The sequence below is a fragment of the Cynara cardunculus genome, assembly GCF_001531365.2.
Source record: "Cynara cardunculus var. scolymus isolate 2C chromosome LG 17, CcrdV1, whole genome shotgun sequence".
In the NCBI taxonomy this organism is placed as follows: Eukaryota; Viridiplantae; Streptophyta; class Magnoliopsida; order Asterales; family Asteraceae; genus Cynara; species Cynara cardunculus.
Window position 1 is genome coordinate 29,901,655 of NC_037544.1, and position 16,174 is coordinate 29,917,828.

At 34.7% G+C, this 16,174-nt stretch overlaps 1 protein-coding gene across 1 annotated transcript; it reads left to right on the plus strand.

Moving 5' to 3' along the window:
• Nucleotides 1–11,459: 11,459 nt before the first annotated feature.
• LOC112499966 (ethylene-responsive transcription factor CRF1-like) lies at nucleotides 11,460–12,209 on the plus strand. The gene has a single exon (XM_025103227.1). The coding sequence runs from the start codon at nucleotides 11,460–11,462 to the stop codon at nucleotides 12,207–12,209; it is 750 nt and encodes a 249-aa protein (XP_024958995.1).
• Nucleotides 12,210–16,174: the final 3,965 nt, after the last annotated feature.

Here is a 16,174-nt window from a genome sequence, read left to right on the forward strand (position 1 = left end):
CACCACTGTTGGAGATATTGAACAGGAACTTCATACGTTCTGGTGAACATCCTTTTCAGTGGATGTCTTTTAAGCATTTCAATCACAATTTGGTGCTTGTGTTTAAATTTTTCAGAGTTCAAATTTAGGGCACTGTTTTTTTCCTTAATGAGTTCATAATCAGATTCTAGTAAAATAATATGACTTACATCATGTTCTCCAATAGTTACGTACATAGCAGCAGTCTGTGCTGGTTGGCTTTCATGAGCATCTCCCACTTCCCCTTGAGATTCAGCAGGTTCAGGGTTGTGTTCTTTAGGCTTTTCAGTGACATGTTCATCATTTGTCACCGAAATCAGAGCCGGATGATTGAATCTAGTGTTCGCTAATGGAGATTGGTTTCCTAAAGGAAGGGAGACATGCTCTTGAAGAGCAACTTCAATGTTTCCAATCAGGATAGAAGCACCATGGTTGACCTCATTGTCAGAATCAGAAGACGAAGAGGGTTCGAAGCAGGTTTTGGTGGTGTGGATTGTGTTCTGGACGTTCGACTGTGAGTTAGCCATTGATGGATTGCTTTGGTGTTCTGTGATTGTAAGAGGTAAGTTCGTATGAGGAAAATGAAGGCGGGAGTGATGACAATACACATATATGGAGTATATATGGTTTTAAATTTTAACAAAGAACTCAAAAGGTTTGTTTATAGAGTGGCACGTGGAAATGTAGAGTACTTATTGGACTCATTAAGCGTGACAAATAAAAACCATTGTATTTTATAAAAAAAATTAATTACCATTAGGATGTAGGTTAATATTTGATCGTATCATATACAAACACGTAGCTGAAAATCGTTTTAGGTGCATTTTAGGTGAAGAAATGTGTTAAAAGTCTTGACTGTTCAGAGTCTGATGTACAACTCTGAATTTTACTCCAGAGTTGTAGGTCTGAATGTATCTTGGTCTGCAACTCTGGTCCCGGTACCTTCAGACTTAATTCTTCTAAACTATTAAGTCTGGGTTGGACAAAAAAAATTCCCACCGGCGAGACTTCCATATCTGTATAGACCTTATAAACTATCCTTCGTCATGTGAGAGTCAATATTTGAAAATTAGCCCTTAGGAAAGCCACTGAAGTTTTTTTCCCCGGTTAGTCTTTCAGAGTTATGTTCCAGATTTCCACGTTAGAGTTATTGAGAAGGGATAATTTTTTTTAATTGTTTCATGCAGAGTGTCACCCCACACACAGAGTCTTAGATATATGTATACACAATTTTCACTTGCGGTTGAAATAGGTCTATTTAAGTGACATGTGTCCCTCTACACGTTTATTTTCCTATTTTCGTGGTTTGACTGGTGTTTCAGATTAAGCAGAAATCTCTTATATCTTCTCTGTAGTCACTAAATCTGGGGTCTTCTTTACCAGAGTTAGGTCTCTGAACTTATGTCCCTCTGTCTAAATTCAGAATTGGATGTCAGACTTAGAAGGTATACCAGTATACAAGTCTGAGATCAAGTCTGAACTCCTTCTCCACAGTTAAAATTGAAAGTTGTCTTCGATTTTTATGATGATTACATTGATCAACAAATAAATCCCATTACACTTAAATGTCATTAGTGATACAAATAACCAACATGAAATGCATTAGATATTTGTTATTTCTTAGACTTACAACATAACTCTGAATTCTTCTATTCCAAATTTATTTCTGTAGTTTACTCCCAGATTTTTAATGCAACTCTGAACTCCTATTCAGAGTTACTTTTTCTGAGTTATAAAAAGTCAGAATTCTTGTGCTTCAGAGTTATGCTCAGAGATACTTCCAAGACTAACAAGGCAACTCTGAATTTCTTATACTTCGTTTTATGAAGTCTAGGTCGGTAGAATTCCCTCAGGCCAGAGTTCCATATCTGTATAGATCTTACAAACTAGCCTTCGTCATGTGAGAGTCAATATTTGAATATTAGCCCTTAGGAAAGTCACTAAAGTTGTTAAACTTCATATTAAAATGTTCGGTTCTGGAATGTACAGAGTTACTTCTTCACATCTGAACTTATAACTGCAGCCGTAAATCTAGGACACCACGTTCATACCTAGACTACACAACTTCAGAATTTTCATAAGTTCATAAACTCAAAACTTCAGTTATTGTCGGTTATAATCCCTATAAAATCGGGAATTTTTCATCATGGGATGTGGGTTTAAATTGTGATTCAATTTTCGTACTTCCCACTACTCAAATTGGCAACATTTCTCAACTTCAAACCACAACAATCAAAACGAATTGCTTACCTGATGTGAGGTATGATACCTTCGTTTGATTAACCTACTTCAAAATTTTGATTAATTGATACATGTTTTTCCTTCTACAGATTAATGGCTATGAAAAATATTACATTCATTCAAGATCTTGACATACAGAAGGATGACATCACTGTGGAAGGTCCGAATCATTAGACTGTGGAAGAAACCGGTGTTTAAAAACCCGGATGAAATATATTCCGTCGAAATGATATTAATGGATGAACAGGTAAATTCTTATTTCTTTTTCAAACTTTAGTACTGTAGTCATCATATTTTATTATTATCTAAGCTGTTTAAGATCTTCACATCATCACTACTCATTTATTTTTCATTTTTATGTTTTTAGGGCACTAAAATACAAGCAAATGTCCTACAAAAATGGGTTCCTAAGTTCAGGAATTTACTTCAGGAAGGGGCTGCAATTTTCATTAAGAATCCTACAATTGCTCGACATGATCAAAGTACAAGTTAATTGATAATACAAACAAGTTAAGTTTGTATTACAAAACTTCAGTGTCAAGTTGCCGGGATTTTAAGGGTTCCAGTTTTGGTTTCTCATTTGTCAAATTTGCAAATCTTATATCCAAAAGTATTCCAGAACATACAACAGTTGGTGAGTGAATTAAATCCTTTTAGATTTATTGTAATGTTTTAATAAATCATATACTGTATTGTCATTGAAGTTAAACGTGGTTATGTTAACTTTTTGATGATTACATAGATGTAATTGGTGAGATTATTGCTTGTGAGACAATGGTGACTCTTCCAGATAACAATGGAAAGGCCTAAAGAAGGATGCAGGTTGAGATGCAGGATTTGGAGTAAGTATTTTTACTTTAATTTACTAACAGTAATCTTCAGAAACTATATAATTCTTTTTCTACAATTTATTTAGGGGGATTAAAATCCAAGTGACATTGTGGAATGCGTTCGCTCGGGAATTGAATGATTGTGTTTTTACTAACAAGGACAACGAGATTGTTATTCTTGTAATTCAGTTTGCAATGGTGAAAATTTATAGAGGTTTGTCTGACTCATAACATATATAGTTCTTTCAAGCAATGTTGTCTTAACTTGCTTCATTTGTTTGTTTCAGAAAAACCATTTCTTTCTAACTCATTCAATGGTACGAGGTTGTTCATCAATTCGGATATTGATGAAATCAAGGATTTTAAGAAAAGATCAGCAAATTTTTTTTAATTTATTTCTGTTATGTATCTTATATATTTTAATATACATTGTTGTTTACTTATGCTCCTGATTCAATAGTTTGATTCGGGAGAGTGGGGAGTCTAAATCGTCACAACAAATTTCAATGCTCTCTGGATTGTCTTAATTCATAACGTGAAGATTTTCTAGACAGAACCAGTAGAGCAAACATTGTTTCTTTACATTCAGTAATTGCATTTTATCATAACATATCGTACTTTATACAGGTGAAATCATTAATTATATTAGGAACGGTGAAAGCATTTAGGAAGGATGTCCCTTGGTTTTACATGGGTTGCAAGAGGTGTAACCGCAAGGTTTGACCCATGTACACTATAACCGACAAGGATGACGGATCAAGTATGAAAGAAGAGTGTGAAAGTTTTGATTGTACGACTGACATATGCAGAGGTAAAAAGACTAAGGTTTTGCCAAAGTAAGTAACAATTAGATAATAGTAGTTTTCATTAACTTTTGCACACTTACATTAATGTTCACTTAATAATCATATAGGTTCAGAATTTCTTTGAGAGTTCAAGATGATACTAGAATTGTATCATTGACATTATTTGATCGGGAAGCTAATAAAGTTTTGAATCAATCTGCAACAAAGTTGTATGAAAAAGTTAAAGAGGTATAATTAGAAGTCTTATCTTTTTTCAAAAGTTATTTTTTTTGACTGCAAATGCCTGTTAATGTAAAAGGTGTTCGGTATTTTTTTTCAGAGTGGTGATTTAGATATGTTTCCAGATGACTTGGATGTTTTGCTCGATCGAAAATTTGCAATAAAGATTGACATAACTGATTACAATATTAAAAACAACTGTTTCATTTATGGTATTTCAAAGCTAACAGATGATGATGCCATTTTGAATGAATTGGAGATGAGATACGCTTCTCAACAGGTGCTGATTATTATTTGCAGAAAACATCATTCAATTTAGTCTAAAATCTTTGTTAGTCTAACATTATTTTACAATTTACTTTATAGCTTGCTGAATCGGAATCAGTAAATCTGCATTCAACAGATTTCAGTTCTCAAGAAAAGTTAAAGGTATTATAAATGCCACCTTCAATATAGTTTATAAATTTAAATAGAAGCAACTAATTCTTCAAATGCCATAACTGATTATTGTCTTATTTGAAGGATGCTGTATCATTTACTGGTGAGAATGCAACACCCTCCGATGTGGATAAGAGCACTGCAGACAGTCCGGAATCACATGAGAAGTCAAATGACAGAAGGTTTGGGAAAGGAATTGAGAGGAAGCGTCATTTTGAAGGTTGGTCTGATGCCGATAAGGAAGGAAAAAGATCGGCTACAAAAACATTAAAGATCCCTAAAGTTGAAAAGTAATATTCTTGCTTTTGACGAACAATTACATTCAAACTCATATTTGGTATTGTGTTGGTGGTTGAATATTGGTTTGGACAATGGTTTTTGAATTGGTGATTATGTTATGGTATACGTTTTCATTATTATTTGTGTTGGATCTGATATTTAACTTATTTGAATTACATTATTTTGTTGTAGTTGATTTTCATGTTTAAGAACATTATCTCTGGTTGTAAATATTTAACTTTTTTTGGACGAAGAGGCTCTGGGCAGATAAATAAAAGGTTGTGAATGATAAGATGGCCTTTACTCTGAATCCTTCTAGGCCTTCATTGATTTATCACACGGCCTCTACATACTGCATGTAGATATTCTGACTTGGTATACAGAGCTCTGAGATATGAAGATTTTTCTTCAGCGTAATTTCAACATTAGAAGCCTTGTATTAAACTTAGTTGCACTTGCAAGTTAAGTCTAAGACTTGGAAGATAGGTCTCTACAACCCCTTTGGTTGGTCATCCTTTTCCCCATCTGTGTGTGTTGATGTTTATTTGAAACCTCGGAAAATATTCCAATACGTGATACACGAATCAGAGGCGATGTGATTCATCTTCATGATTAACAAGATGATCTCTGGTACCAAGTATTTCCCTTTTTTTGGACCCAGAGGTTGTACACACACGGACCAAAGGATGTATTGCACCAGAGGGGCTTTATTTGGGCTTACTTTTGGTTAGTGAGTCTACACAGAGACAGAGCTCTTACTCAACAGTTAAGCATATCATATACGAAGGCCGTCTCGTAATTCGATGATCATAGAGGCTTCTAAATAAATACTTATTTCACGAACATAGTTCTGAGATCCTTTTCTAGAGTTAAATTAGAAGGTTACTCAGAGTCACTAGTCGGTAAAAATCTTACTTACACAAAGGTTGTGCGTTAAACATGTAGAGCCTCTGTACAACTCTGCATTGAGCACGAAAGCAGGCTCAGGTGCGCTGCGTGGTACATGTAGATACTCTACGTAGTTCTGTATGAAGCACAAAGTCAGGCTCAGAGGCTCTGCATAGGACGTGCAGAGACAGAGCTGCTTCTCGAGAGCTAAGTGTATTATATACAAAGGTCGTCCTGTATCTCGATGATCGTAAAGACTTCTAAATAAATAGTTATTTGACAAACACAAGTTTCAAGTCCTTTCCCAAAGTGAGGTTATAATATTACTCAGAGTCATAAGTTTGAACGATCCTTCCATACACAGAGCCTCTCCCTTCTACATCCAGGCCCTCTGTGTACCTTTGCATTGAGTAGGGAATCAGAGTAAGAAGGTCTGCATAGTACATGCAGATCCTCTGTGTAGCTCTGCATTAAGCATAGAACTAGGTTCAGAGGGCATGTGAAGTACATGCAGAGCCTTTGTGTAACTCTGTATGAGTTACGGAATCAAGCTCAGAGGCTCTGCGTAGTACATGCAGAGCCTCTATGTAGTTCTGTATGAAGCACGACGTCAGGCACACAGGGTCTGCATAGTACATGCAGAGACGGAGCTCTTACACAAGAGTTAAATGTATCATATACAAAGGTCGTCTTGTATTTCGATGATTATAAAGGCTTCTAAATAAATACTTATTTGATGAAGATAGGTCTGAAATCCCTTTCCAGAGTTAAGTTAGAAGGTTATTCAGAGTTACAAGTCTAAAAAAATCTTAATTACACAGAGGATCTGCGTTGAACATGCAGAGCCTCTGTACAGCTCTGCATTGAGCATGGAACAAGGCTCAGTTACGCTGCGTAGTAGATGCAGATACTCTGCATAGTTCTGTATGAAGCACGAAATCATGCGTAGAGGCTCGGAGTAGAACGTACAGAGACACACCTTTACTCAAGAGCTAAGTGTATTATATACAAAGGTCGTCCTGTATCTCGATGATCGTAAATACTTCTAAATAAATAGTTATTTGACAAACACAAGGTTCAAGTCCTTTTCCAAAGTGAGGTCATAATATTACTCTGAGTCACAAGCGTGAATGATCCTTCTGTACACAGAGGCTCTGCCTTCTACATGCAGGCCCTCTGTGTACCTTTTACATTGAGTAAAGAATCAGGGTAAGAAGGTATGCATAGTACATGTAGATCCTTTGTGTAGCTCTGCATTAAGCACGAAACTAGGCTCAGAGGGTATGTGTAGTACATGCAGACCATGTGTGTAGCTCTGTATGAGTTAAGGAATCAATCTCAGAGGCTCTGCGTAGTACAGGCAGAGCCTTTATGTAGTTCTGTATGAAGCACGACATCAGGCACACAGAGTCTACGTAGTACATGTAGAGACGGAGCTCTTACATAAGAGTTAAGTGTATCATATACAAAGGCCGTCCTGTATTTCGATGATCATAAACGCATCTAAATAAATACTTATTTCATGAAGATAGGTCTGAAATCCTTTTCCAGAGTTGAGTTAGAAGGTTATTCAGAGTCACAAGTCTGTAGAAATTATACTTACACAGAGGCTCTGCGTTGTACATGCAGAGCCTATGTGTAGCTCTGCATTGAGCACGAAACCAGGCTCAGGTGCGCTACGTAGTACATCCAGATACTCTGTGTAGTTCTGTATGAAGTACGGAGTCAGGAACAGAGGTTCTGCATAGGATGTGCACAGAAAGAACTCTTGCTCAAGAGCTAAGTGTATTATATACAAAGGCCGTCCTGTATTTCAATTATCGTAAAGACTTCTAAATAAATACTTATTTGACAAACACAAGTTTGAAGTCCTTTTGAAATTAAAAATCCACACTTAAATACTAAACCTGCCAAATAGACTTCAGATTACTTTTCACACTTACAACTAGCAATTCATAACTTCGATGTCTTAATTTATTTTATTAACCTAATTCATATTTAGATTTAGATGTACATTTAAAATTGAATATTCAAAATTCAAAATATCAATCATTATCGGGTGTAATCCCCATAAAATCGGAAATCTGTTTCAAAGTTGTTTTCATATCCCGATTTTCCATCATTGAACGTGGTTTTAGATGGTGGTTCAATTTTGAAACTTATCATTAATCAGATCGCGATGCTTACGTGTCCTAAGGTATCATAATAGGATAAAGTAGCAAATTTGAAAATTTTCATTAATTGATAAACTCAAAACTTCAGTCATTATTGGTTGTAATGCCTTTAAAATAAGATATTTGGTTCAAAGTAGTTTTCATACCCCAAATTTGCATCATGGGACGTGGTTTTAAAAACCCAGTCAATTTTCCAAGTTCACATTCCTCAAATGAGAGTTGTATAAAAAAGTTAAAGAGGTATGATTAGAAGTCTTATCTTTTTTCATAAAGTTTTTTTTGGATTCCAAATGTCGGTTAATGTAAAGGGTGTTTTTTTTTTTTTCAGAGTGGTGATTTAGATATGTTTTCGGATGACTTGGATGTTTTGCTCAATCAAAAATTTGCAATAAAGATTGACATAACTGATTACCATCTTAAAAACAACTGTTTGATTTATGGTATTTCAAAGCTAACGTATGATGATGCCATCTTGAATGAATTGGAGATGAGATATGCTTCTCAATAGGTGTTGATTATCATTTGCAAAAAATATCATCCAATTTAGTCTAATTTTTTTGTTAGTCTAACATTATTTTACGATTTACTCTGCAGCCTGTTGAATCGGAATTAGTAAATCTGCATTCAACAAATTTCAGTTCTCAAGAGAAGTTAAAGGTATTATTAATGCCACCTTCAATGTAGTTTGTAAATTTAAATAGGAGCAACTAATTCTTCAAATGTCGTAACTGACAATTGTCTTATTTGAAGGATGCTGTATCATTTACTGGTGAGAATGCAACACCTTCCGATGTGGATAAGAGCACTGCAGACAGTCCGGAATCACAAGAGAAGTTGTATGACAGAAGGTTTCCGAAAGGAATTGACAGGAAGCGTGGTTTTGAAGGTTGGTCTGATGCTGGTCAGGAAAGAAAAGGATCGGCTACAAAAACATTAAAAATCCCTAAAGGTGAAAAGTTATATATTTTCTTTTGCTGAACAATTACATTCAAACTCGTATCTCATATTGTGTTTGTGGATGAATTTTTGTTTGGACAATGATTTTTCAATTGGTGATTATATTATGGTACATGTTTTCATTATTATTTGTCTTGGATCTGATATTAAACTTATTTGTGTTACATAATTTTGTTGTACTTGATTTTCATGTTTAAGAACATTATCTGTGGTTGTAAATATTTAACTTTTTTGGACGAAGAGGCTTTGTGCAGATGAATAAAAGGTTGTGAATGATTAGATGGCCTTTACTCTGTATCCTTCTAGGCCTTCATTGATTTATCACACGACCTCTGCATACTGCATGCAGATATTCTGCTTTGCTATACAGAGTTCTGAAGTATGAAGAGTTTCTTTAGCGTAATTTCAAGACTAGAAGCCTTGTATTAAACTTAGTTGCATTTGCAAGTTAGGTCTAAGACTTGGAAGATAAGTCCCGAATTTGATATTTCTTATGTGGTTGAATTTTGATTTGAACATTTATTTTTCAGTTGATGATTACATTATGCTATATATTTTAATTATTATTTGTTTTGCATTTAGTATTAAAGTGTTTTTCGTAACTACATAATTATGTTGTTATAGCAATCACAAGCTTTAATGATAACATTCTTCTTAGAAGTATGCATTGAGAAGGGAATATTCTGAATCCTTCTTCGCCTTGATTAATTTATCCTTCGGCTTCTACATGCTGCATGCAGAGGTTCTGCATGTTGCATGCAGAGTGTCTGCATGCCGCATGCAGAGCTTCTGCATGTTGCATGCAGAGTGTTTGCATGCCGCATGCTGAGCTTCTGCATGTTGCATGCAGAGTCTCTGCATGCCGCATGCGGAGCTTCTACATGCTGCATGTGGAGCTTCTGAATTCTCTAGACATATCTCTCAAGTGTAAAAAGTTTTATTCTAGAGTAAGTTCAAAAGTACAGCTCTTGTATCAAACCTATGAACACTTGCGTAATGAACAGTTTCTTCAGACTTTAAGCAGACTTGTAATCGTATAATGCAACTCATAACTACAACGTTAATGGAATAATAATCATGATACTTTACTTCACTTACGAAAACAATTCTCATACTTTTTTTCCAAATTTATGACATTGCTGTGATGTTGATTTGCAGAGTTTTTCATGTCCTTACCTCTGTTAATATACAACTGTGATTTTTTACATTCCAAATGTTTTCTCAAATTCATTTCACATAGTTACTACAAAACTATAAAAAATAAACCTTCCACGAATTGTCTCTCATTCATCATGCTTAGCAGATTGTTGAAATGTTTCTTTCAAAGAAAACCCACGGCTTTAAATTTTGCAGAGTTATATTGTGTAGTTATTTGTCAGCCTTAAAATAAAACTTCAATAATTTTTCTCCAGCTTAAAACTCTGTCATGACATTGGTTTTCATAATTTGCAGGGTTTGTAAATATGTTAATGCACAAAGTTGAAATATGCAACATGGTTTTCCAAGTACTTATTATTTCTGGTCTTCTACATTTAATAGTTAACAGTTTAAATTCCACACTTGAACATGAAACTGCATCCTTTGCATAACATGGTAACGACATAGGTTATTTTAAGTGATAATTTTATAAATTAATTTAAATATATCATTTATATTACCTTTAGGTTTTCCTCATAAGTAAAGTATGCTATCTGAACATGTAGAGAATACAAGTAGTAATTGCAAATCTAAACAAGATTCAGCAAAACACTGTTTGTGCGGAAAAGGCTATGAAGAATCGAATGATGAAAGGTTTTGAATGTTGCATCTGAGGATGGAATTTGAATGGACATAGTATAACACTTTTAAATCTTTATGCATAAAAACAAGGTCATATGTTAAATGTGTTCCAAAATAATATGAATATATTGAAAGTACTATTAACAAATTATATAGCCCTTTCCATCGATTTCTAAAAACCTATCAAATCAAACCTATTCAAAAGTACACTAAAAAGGAAAGTTGCACAGAGTTATAAAAATGAAGAACATATAAACATTAAACATTGTATATACTCATAGTAACTGCTCGACTAATACCTTATTAGCCATCTGATTATTACAAAAGGGTTTGAAAGGAATGAAGCCTGGTCCGATGCACTCACCCTTCTTTTCAAAATCATAAGAAAGAGAGTGAGTGCATCGAACCAGGCAATATCCCTCACAAACCACTACTTGTTTGCTTCTCTGAAGAGATCATTGACTTCGTCTTCTTCTTCCATTAAAACCTAATATTAGTTCATCTAAGTTTAATCTGTAGATAGGCAAAAAAAAAAGGAGACTCGGGAGTAGTGTAAAAATATATTGGAAACCGTAAAGGCACGTATAATATAGATTATAAAAATAGATTTTGAAAAGTGACGGTTGAAATGACCTCCTAAAGTTTTAAATAAATCTATATACTTTTCAAATCTATTTATTGAAGAAATAAATTTTTTACTTCTCCTCACTTCTCATCCACTTTCGACTTTTGGCCTTTTCTGTTCCTTTGCTACCGCAAACCAGAGATTCATGGACGACTGCTTCAAGTTACCTCCGATCAAACAAACGGAGCACAAAAGCATTATAACGATGGAGGTTCTGACGATGACAGAGAAGTTTTTCGGCCAAGAAAAATCAACGTGTCCAAGACTTGTAAGGATATCAATGACCGATCCCTATGCAACCGATTCTTCAGCAAATGAAAATGATGATCATTTCGGACGGTGGCATGTGAATAAGTATGTCAATGAAATTAACATACAAACGTCGTGCAAAACTACAATGATGCCTGTCAACGACAACATGATGACGACCAGAAATAGGCCATATGCTCTAGAAGCGAAACAGAAGTCTATGAAGAAGAAGAGAACTGCGGCGGACAACGTTAGGAAGTTTCGAGGAATCCAGCAAAGGCCTTGGGGTAAGTGGGCAGCGGAGATTATGGATCCGGCTACACGTGAACGGTGGTGGTTGGGGACGCGTGATACGGCGGAGGAGGCTGCCAGGGCGTATGATAATGCCGCCATTAAACTCTGTGGTCATGGTGCTGTAAAAAACTTCATCATGCCGCTGGTTTTGGAAAACCCACGACCGGTGAATGTTACATCGATGTTCGACCATGATTCCAGCTTAAAGTTGCACAACCTTCCATTTGGGGAAGCACCACCTTTTGATTTCCAATCATTTGACCTGATACAATTTGGTGATGAAGTTCTATTTTATAACATGCATGATGATTTCGGGATTACAAACCCGAACCAATTCGATGATTTTGCTACAATACCATTTGTTGATGACTTCATTCCTGATATTGGATGTGGATCCTCCTCAACTTTATAAGTAGAGAACTACTTTCAAGATATTTCAGATAGTACTTTAGATTCCTGGTTTTCCTAAAATGGGTCGAACTTGTTTTAGTTAGTTGTTCGAGCCATATTTAACCTTCAAGAGATTCTGCTTTAAGGTTATGAGAAATATAATCTCCTAAAAGAGTACGGAGATTTGACTTTTTAGAAGTGGTATTACTTTTGAAAAACATTTAATTGATTAGTATTGTCTTAATTCGTTAGTATCGTCTTAATGCATACTTTTGATTAAGATTTATTGGTCTGGCTGATTATTTTTATTTTGTTTTTCAATCAATTGTATACGATGTTTTTTTTACAAAAAATATATGGGTCACAAAAACGTTTGACCCGTATATTACACGGGGTATTTTAAATGAGGAAAATGAATCGAGACTTTTCCTCAGGTCTAAAACAAAACTTTGAACATTAACTCTGAAACACAAGAAATCAGAGTCCTGGTGTTAGTCTGGAAAATAACTATGGACATAACTCTGAATGAAAGAAATTCAGAGTTGCCTTATAAGTCTTGGAAGTATCTCTGAGCATAACTCTGAAGCACAAAATTTTTGACTTCTTATAACTCAGAAAAGTAACTCCGAATAGGATTTCAGAGTTGCATTAAAAATCTGGGAATAAACTACAGAAATAAATTTGGAATAGATGAATTCAGGGTTATGTTGTAAGTCTGAGAAATAACAAATATCTAATGCCTTTCATGTTGGTTACTTGTATCACTAATGTCATTTAAGTGTAATGGGATTTATTTGTTGATCAATGTAATCATCATAAATATTGAAGACAACTTTCAATTTTAACTAGGGAGAAGGAGTTCAGACTTGATCTTAGAGTTGTATATTGGTACACTTTATAAGTCTGGCAGACAATTATGAATTTAGACAGAGGGACATAAGTTCAGATTTCTAACTCTGGTAAAGAAGTCTTCAGATTTAGTGACTACCGAGAACATTTCAAAGATTCCTACTTAGTCTGGAACATCAGTTAAACCACAAAAATAGGAAAATAAACGTGTAGAGGGACACATGTCAGTTAAATAGACATATTGGTACCGTAAGTGAAAATTGTGTACACATACATCTAAGACTCTGTGTGTAGGGTGACGCCCTGCATGAAACACTTAAATTTGTTTATCCCTTCTCAATTACTCTGACACGGAAATCTGGAACATAACTCTGAAAGACTAACCTGGGAAAAAAAACTGACAAGCAGTTTCTTAACTTATGATGCATTTACACCTGTAATTTACGGTTTCCATAACCGCCTCATCTTCGTTAGCATTTGCTTCTTATAAAACTATTGTCATCATAGACAACTTTTGTTTCCTACTACAATAAAAATTGAATGCTTAAAACAACTGGCTAAGTGAATCCATTTTCTGATGATTGTTCATTCAAATGTTTTATTACGTAATGACTTCATGCACTGGTTTCTTATTGAAGGATTAATTTTTTTTGCAGATCTTTCAAAAAATAAATTCCATGGATGCTAGAGAAAGGAGAAAATTTAGAAAGACGGTTTTGAATAGTAGTAAACAATCATTGAAGTCTACGTCATCAAATGTTGAAGGTATCTGATTCAACAACATTTTGAATTCGATTTTGAATGAGACAAATATTATCTGTTCAGAAATTCTGTTGAAGGCACTTTTTTTCATTATACTTTCCTCTTTCTTTTCACATATAATATCACAGATTATGATAGGCAATTAAGATCTTCATCTCAAAGGAATAATATTCCCTACCATAGTGAGAATATGGATCCAAACACATATCCGCAATATGAACATACAAGCATTGAACATTCTTCTTCAAATGTGACTATCACAAATCCATTATCTGATCCTTCTAATGGTGTGTATAATCTCTTATACATCTCATTTTTAAACTAATGATTCCAATACGTTTATATTCTAACACATATTTTACATTACGTAAATTCGTATATTTCAAACAACAAGTCTTCATGTAAACAGACACTATTGGTTACGTTCTAACGCCAATCCATCAATGCCTTCATCGACAACAGAGCAACCTTATTCTATGGTTTGGTTATCAACAGGGCATGATACATTACGAAGGAAGACTGTAAACGTATCTGATATACCAATAATGGACATTGCATCAGATGAATAATTGGACGATCCAGTAACAGCTACAAACATAATTGCAGGAATATCTGAAGGTAAGTATTGATTAATCAACTATTTAACACTTACAAGTAGTTATTGGTTTCAAATTTATTAAACAGAGTACTTGGATCACGGTGATCAAAGTGTTATTTGTGAATGCTATGAGGCAAAACTATGGAGAGATGAAGCTGTTAGAGGGAAAAAATGCGAGATGAAACCAAGTTACTCCCTTTGTTGTCTTTACGGCAAAGTTCAGCTTCCAAAAGAGAAAGAGATGGGTACTGCTTACGTAAATATTTTTCGTTGTGAGGACTCGAAAAGCAAATACTTCATGAAGAACATTCGTCGTTATAATTCAATGTTCTCATTTAAGTCAATGGGTGGGAGAATATATTCTTCCATTAATAGTGGAAATGCACCATACATATACAGGCTTAACGGTCAAAACTACCATAGGATGGGCAGTCTTCTACCACTAGATGGATCGAAACCAAAATTCTCTCAACTGTACATATACGAAGAATGAAGTTTCAAATAGACACAGTTCATTTAGGTATACATTCATCCTTTTTGTTATATTTCTTAATAAATTTATTTGAATTCCATAATATGGTTATATTAATGGTCACTCTGATTTTATATTTGTTATGATTTAATTAGTGAACAAAAAGAAGCCTCTGCATCAAATTCTGATTCCCTTGATATTGATATTATTCAATATATAAAGAACATACTAGATGCAAAAAATGTTTTGGTGAAGTCTTACAGAATTGCAAGAGATTGTTTTGAATGCTACTCTGATGTCAAGCTAAAGTTACTGTTAGCTCTCATTCCTTTAATGTAAAGTATAGAAAAAGTAAAACAACAAGTATTGACAGAAGCTGATCTGTTACAGAAGACCTCAGAGGATAATCATCAGAAGAAGCTCTTTTGTACAAGGTTAAAGTGACGAAACCTCTGTCTTCATCCACAGAGGTTCTGGAAACTTGTCCTCTGCCAAGACAATGTTACAAGACAAAGACGACAGAACCTCTGTCGTGTCTCACAGAGGTTCTGTAAGTTGTTCTTCTGCTACATACGCTTCAAGTCATAACCAGCAGAGCCTCTGTGATGTTTCACAGAGGGTCTGCAGCTAGTCTTCTGTGTAGATTATCTTTAGCTAGTTTTACTTAGGTCTTTTAGYTGCTCGTGTCTKYCACSTGATCTTGTCTGTAATCTGTTTTTAGATGAACGRCTTAGATTTAATTGCTTTAGGTCGTGTCAGGAAACGGTTATTTGCTTGTATAAATAGCAGTGTAGGCCTTTGTATTTTGTRTGCTTCCAGATTTGTAATCGTCGATATTTTCAATCAATTGAAAATCATTTGAAGCAATTCTCTTTGTGTTCATTACTTGTTCTTCATTGTGTTCTTACTGTTTCTAGCTGTTTGATTGATATTGTTTCCACTGCTCTACTACTGTCAAATCGATCATTCAAGTAAGTTTTTAGTACCAAGAATTGAGTTATTCGATCCAACAATTGGTATCAAAGCAGGAATCAAATTTTAATTTGATTATTTCTGTTCTTGGTATTCATCCTTTATCAACTCTAGAACACAATCTTCTTCTCCAAGTTTACTCTGTTTTTCACTGTTTTATCATTTTTCTCCTATTTTTCTTTTGATTCTTCTTCAATCAATGGCGAATACGGCCAATGCTTCCTTCATGAGTACGGGTTCACAATCTAAACCACCCACGCTCATTCGTGAGGAATTTCCTCTATGGAAAATCCGAATGGTGAGTTTTCTTGAGGGTATTCATCCTAGGATTTGC